Here is a 6,159-nt window from a genome sequence, read left to right on the forward strand (position 1 = left end):
TAGTTTTTTTTTTTTTTTCTTTTTTTTTTTTTTTTTTTTTTTTTTTTTTTTTTTTTTGCAATATCAGGGCTTGAACTCAGCACCTTGCCTTTGCCAGGCAGGCACCGAAGCTGCTGAGATATCTCCTCAGCCACCAGGTTTTCCTATGCACAGCTTTTCCTTTTTTTTTTTTGGATTTTGTTGCAGTGACCAGATATTTAAAATTTTGCCTGTTTATACACCTTAACATTAGGGCTGGGATGTAGCAGGGTGATAGAGTCCTACAAACAAAACCAAACCCCCAAGCTTAGTATCCGTTACTTACCGTAGTTTTACAGTACTTGGTTAACCTGGTAAAGAGTCTTGATGGATGCAGCACTTGGAAAACTGCGTTAGAAAGCACAGATAAAAGCGTGGGTCCTGCGACTATGTTGGGGAGGAAGGAGAGATGTGCAGAGCCTCAGTGTTAGAGTGTGTGTGCTGCTTAGGGTTTCCGTGTGAGCCTTTTTACTTGATGTGTGCCTGTGGTGGATGCCGGCTGGCGGTCAGCTTGGTACACCGAGCTGAACTGAAGCAGCGCGGAGCTGGGTGTGGGAGGCCCAGCTGAGGGCTGCTGCTGCCGGCGTAAGAGGTGGAACTGGAGAGGAGGAGGGGCTGGAGGAAGCTAGCATGGAGGCTATAGGGAGCTGTTGGTTTTGTGGGGGCTGCCGTTGCTTCTCTTGGAGAGGCTTGCTGACTTTCCTGATGAACTTGGCAGCTTACACTGTCAAAGGAGCGTGGGCCCTTGTTGTCGTAGAGGACGGCTGTGGTACTTTTCAGGGGTGCTCTGGTTCTTACTTTGAACATTGCTTCCTGGCTCCAGTGCAGATCCCCCAGCCTGTTGGCACAGACCCCTCATCCCGCTGGCACAGACTTTCTAGCTCCCACCTCTCACCTTGGGCCTTCCCAGCACAGGTCCCTGCAGCGGGCCTGGTGAGATGCTGTGGTGGACTCTAGGCCTCCAGCTGGACTTTTGGAAAACATTGTTACACTTTCTTGGTCTTCATCTGGACTCAAGCAGGATGTTGCCATGGGAATCCACATCCTCAGCTGGATTCTTTGGTGTGTAGTCTTTAGTGTGTGGACAGATTTCCTGTACTTTTTATGTATGATTCTTTGGGTAATTTATTATAAATAATATGATAAAATATGTGTCCTGCATTGTATTGTTCCTCTTGCAAAACCCCAGACTACAACAGTACCTTTCCTGTTGGTGGTAGAAATTCTGGAAAGTAGTTTGCTGACACTTTTGTGGCTCAGGTGCCCACAGCATGTGGTCTTTTCTGATCCATGTCTCATGATCCCTCAGAACCGTAGCCAGCAAAGTGTTTTCCTGAGCCCAGCCAGATGGTGTCATTTGAGGTGCTGTGGGCCTCGTCTATCGTAATGCTCAGCTTTATGGGAATAGCCGTAGGCGACATGCAAGTGAATGTTCCTGTGTTACAGTAGCGAGGTTTGTTTTATGGACGTAGACATTTGAATTTCATGTGTGATTTACACTATTTTTCCTTTTTTTTTTTGTGGAACCAGGGATTGAACTCAGGCCCTTGTGCTTACCAGGGAAGTGCTTATTCTACTGAGCTATCGCCCCAGCCCTATTTTTCCTTTTGCTTTTAAAAATAGTGAAAGCCATGGTTAGTTCTTGCCGGCTCTAGCTTGCCAGCTCTGATCTGGACTGTGCTTGGTCACTTGCCCCACGTGGCTGCTCAGTGCTGGACACAGAGCTGGTGCTGAGAGAAGGTGCTGCAGGTATGCAGCTCACTTTGGCCTCCTGAGACTTAGGAGAAAGACGTGTAGTCCATTAGTAGTTTGTGTAGATTACATGGAGATTAGATTCTGGATATGTGGGGTTAAAATATTGTAGAAATTGCCTTCACCCATTTCTTTTTACTTTATTTTATTTACTTATATTTTTTGGTATTGGGGATTGAACTCAGGACCTTGTGCTTGCCAGACAGGTGCTTAAGCCCCTGAGCTATCTCTCCAGCCCTTTTTTTTTTTTTTTTCTTTTTAAATGTGATTACTAGAAATGAAATGTTATACACTTACATTTCTTTGTGATAATACTGCTCTAGAACGTATCACGGAGTCCCGCTCTGTGTAGGCTGTTTTCACGTCACACGTGGTGCTGGGTGGTGTGTGTCACTGCGGGGCCCAGTGTGGGGACGACTGCCAGCCTGTCACGTCCAGGCGTCTGGTTGCCTCGGACTTGGGCTCATGGGCTTTCGCGATATTTATCTTACAGTAATCGAAGAGCACAGTGTCTGTGTTATGAGACTTTCAGCTACTTCTTTGGTCAGTGAAGTCATAGAAAAATTTTCCTGTTGATCAGGCAAAAAATTTTTTATGTAGGCACAGTGCTTTATATCAAAAAGTATTATGAGACTGATTTAAGTAAGGATTTATGATTTTGAATAAAATACAAGGCTTTCATCTGTATTAATATGTATTTGGATCCTGATGAGCATAAGTTCAAGTGAGAATAGTTAAGAACTTTTCAGAATGACTGTTTTTTTTTTTTTAATTTTGGTCAGTTGGCATTGATAGTAAAAGCTTGCTCTTCTCTTGCAGTATTACCAAAATTTGAAGTTGTTCTACAGACACCGTTATACTGTTCTTTGAATTCTAAGAATTTAAATGGTACCATCACAGCAAAGTAAGTATGATTTTTCTTTAATTTTTAAAATCATTTATTTATTTGGTACAGAGTCTTCCTGCACAGCCTGAATTTGTGATGATCCTCCTGCCTCAGTCTCCCCAGAGCTGGGATTGCAGGGGTGTACCACCACTCCCGGTCTTAGCACAGGGCACCCGCCTGGGGTTCCAGGGCCAGCCCAGCATGTGCTACTGGGAACCAAGCCCCAGTCCTTGCACTTGCCTGGCAGGTGCTTAGACCACTAAGCTATCTCTCCAGCACCGAAATGTTTTATTTATGAGAATGCCCTTATAGGCACTAAGGAGCTCTATAATAATAATGTAGGATACATTTATAATAATAATATAGGGCACTTGATAATAATATAGGGTACATCATTGTGTGCAGTTATTAAGAACTGTGGCAAAGGCATATCTAGAGTCTATATAGATGCTGACCTTTTTATTTTTACACCAATTGAGGGCTGTATGACATCCCGTAGTGCAGCTCGCTGTGCAGACCATCCTTGCGGGGGAGCTTTGGCCAAAATGCCTTTGGTACAGGGTCTTGCTATGCAGCTTGAACTCGTAATGATCCTCCTCCTGTTTTCAGCCTCCCCAGCACTGGAATTACAGGCGTGCACCACCACCCCTGGTTCTGGGCCCAGACCGTGGATCAAACCCAGGTCCTTGCGCTTGCCAGGCAGGCGCTTCGACTGCTGAGCTATCTCCCCAGCCCAGAGAGGGCCTTTTTAATGTCACTGAAGGCTATTTCTTGTTCTGGATTCCAGTAAAAAAATGTCAGTTTTTCCTAGTCGAGGGATCATATAGGGGCTTTGCTTTTTTCTGTGAACCCAGGGATCCAGATTTTGCAGAAACCAGTAGCTTTAAGGAATTTGAGGCACTTCTTTCTTGTGGTTGGGACTGGAATAGAGCAGATTACCACCTTTTTTTTTCCTGGTCCAGGTGCATGGTGTCTCTGGTTTAAATAAAATCCAGGTGTCTGACTTTGTTTGCGGATTCGTGACTTTTTTCAAGATACCTTGTAGCCAGTTTCTGCCAGATGTTGTGCAGAGCTTTTGTGCCTTCCCAGCAGGTGTCACTAACCAAAGCTCACCAGTGTGTTGGAGAAGGGCACAGTGATACTCTCTGCTGGGGGAACTAGTCAGGTGTGCTTCTAGGGCTTGTCCAAAGAGGGTAAGATGAGTGTTTGAATTCCCGGGGAGGCTGAGTCCAGGTCAACTGGTATCTTCCCATTCAAAGGCAGGAGGGGCTGGCTGCCAGCAGCCCCTGAAGGCAGCACACGGCCTCCTTAGGTCCAGGCAGGTGTGCCAGCAGGCTGTGGGTGGTGGGAGGCTGAGGAGAGTGTAAGGGTTGGGGACTGCAGGATGGAGGGCGACCTAGGCGGCCCTGACCGCATGGAGATCTTAACCGATGATCTTTCCTGCTGGGTGTCTTCATAGTCGGGAGAGGGGTATTCTGGGGAGACCGCCAGTCTGTGAGTATCCCATAGGTCTGAAGTCAGGGCGTGTGGCTGAGTTCCTAGCTGAGCTTCGTGTGCCCTGGGGTACTGTTGGAGGCAGAGGGGTGGTTGCCCCAGGTGAAGTTGCACGGTCAGGCAGGAAGAGAGTCTCCAGCACTCCGGAAGTGTTGAGAACGGCTGTGTTGGCTTTATCTGTGTGTATCCATCATGGGGGACCATGATAGCAAGCAGGAAATGTGATTGTGGAGCTGCAAGGGACAGAGAGGCAGCCTGTCTCAGAGAGAAGGTGGTGGTGGTCTGTGACTTAGGTGTGACATCTCTCCCCAGGAGTGCGGTAGGGCACTCTGGCAAGCAGAGGAACATGTGTGTGATTGGGTGTCCTCCCAGGCTGCGGGCTCTTGCCTGGCAGAAGGGGCGAGAGGTGAGAGGCCAGGGGCCCCGGGGATGGTGGCCTGTATGCTGGCAGAGGAGCAGTAGGTTGGGTAGCTGCGGTGCTCTGCCCCACTGTCAGCCAGGAAGGTCATGGGCTGGCCCCACCGTGGACATGGACAGGGCTCCTGGGGGCCCCGCTGCAGGAGGGAGCTCCACTGGCCTGGTCTGAGCCCATCAGACCGATGAAAGGTGGTCATCTGCTCCAGGTGGGGGCTGTCGAGAATCCTCATCCCTTAGTCTGACTGGGCATTTGTTCTCCCAGCGTCCGTAGCCCTTACATCTTGTGCACTGGTCTTTGGCCAGAGGGGCTGGGCATCTGCCAGGCTGGGTTTTCTTGTGGCTATCAGGTGCTGCCTGTGCATGAAGGCCGCACCTATGGTCTGTGGATTTTCAGGGGCCAAAAGGAGTGCAGCTCCTGTAGGCTTTATAGCCTCTCATAGAAGTCTGAAGGACTTTAATCAGGCTTCTGGGTAACAGCAGGAACTTTGGACACAATGATGTACTTTTTGCTCCCTCTTTGCTGCCTTTGAGAAGGGTTTGACAGTATCTCTGGACTGCTTCCCCTTCTGCAGGGGGCATTGTGATCCTAGATGGGAACCAATCCACTAGTGTTGACGGTCCCCTGAGGGACTGCTGCCTTTACCTTTTTTTTTTTTAAGGAACAAAGATGGTGCTTTTTGTGGTCACTTTAGGCAGCAATATTCATTCACACACTCTCCGTGTTTATGTGGATCAAGAATTAGGGAGCTGCCCAACTGGGTGGTTCTGACTCAAGGGCTGTCATGAGATTTGGTCAACCTGTGGCTGGGGTTGGAGTCTGCTCAAAGTCTTGCTCATCCCCACTTCTTGTGCCTGGGCTGGGAAGTCTGGAATAACCGGGTTTTCACAGAATCTCTGTTCATATTTGGACTTCCCATGTGGTCTCTCAACATGCAGACTTTAGCATATCAGACTTGTGTGGCAATTCAGGCCTCTAGAGACACATGTTCAGGAAAGAGAACCAGCAGAGGTGGCATTGCCTTTCGTGACCTATCCTTGCAAGTCATTTCTGCCACAACCTATCAGTCAAGGTGGCTGCAGAGCTCTGGCCAAGTCTAAGAAGAAGAAACCTGGATGCCCCTTCTTGATGGAATATCTCATTAATAGAAGAGTTTGTGGGATGAGATATAAATCAACATAGGCTTATTTAGAAAATAAAAGCTTTTGCAGTATATTTTAGATACATTTATGTTGTTTTAATTTTTATGATGAATATGTGTTATGGAAAGAGCAAAAACAATGTAAAATCACCTTAACTTGAAAATCTATAAAACTAAAAAGGAATAAGGTTTTTTTTTATTCCATCAACATGGAGATTTAAAAATCTTATATATCATCTATACTATAATGTATTGTTTTCTTTTTTTTTTGACATTAGTTATTTTATTTTAAAGAAAAAAAATGGTACAAAATCTCAAAACAAGATTTTAGGAGAGTAACAATGGTTAGTACATTGTGTATTGTTACTGCCAAAGTAGTTTCTCATATTACAAGATATAGGCAAGAAATAATAAATAAACAACATAGGTACAAACCTCTTTTTTTTAAAGTCA

General features: G+C 46.4%; 1 protein-coding gene across 1 annotated transcript in view; it reads left to right on the forward strand.

The window, feature by feature from the left end:
- The window catches only part of Cd109 (CD109 molecule), a 183,234-nt gene that overhangs the window by 98,444 nt on the left and 78,631 nt on the right, over positions 1 to 6,159 (forward strand). The window contains exon 9 of the mRNA XM_023710578.1: positions 2,590 to 2,674. Coding sequence (XP_023566346.1) covers positions 2,590 to 2,674 — 85 coding nt within the window. The remainder of the gene's footprint in view (positions 1 to 2,589; positions 2,675 to 6,159) is intronic.

The sequence above is a fragment of the Octodon degus genome, unplaced genomic scaffold (genome assembly GCF_000260255.1).
Source record: "Octodon degus isolate 3935 unplaced genomic scaffold, OctDeg1.0 scaffold00001, whole genome shotgun sequence".
Taxonomy (NCBI): Eukaryota; Metazoa; Chordata; class Mammalia; order Rodentia; family Octodontidae; genus Octodon; species Octodon degus.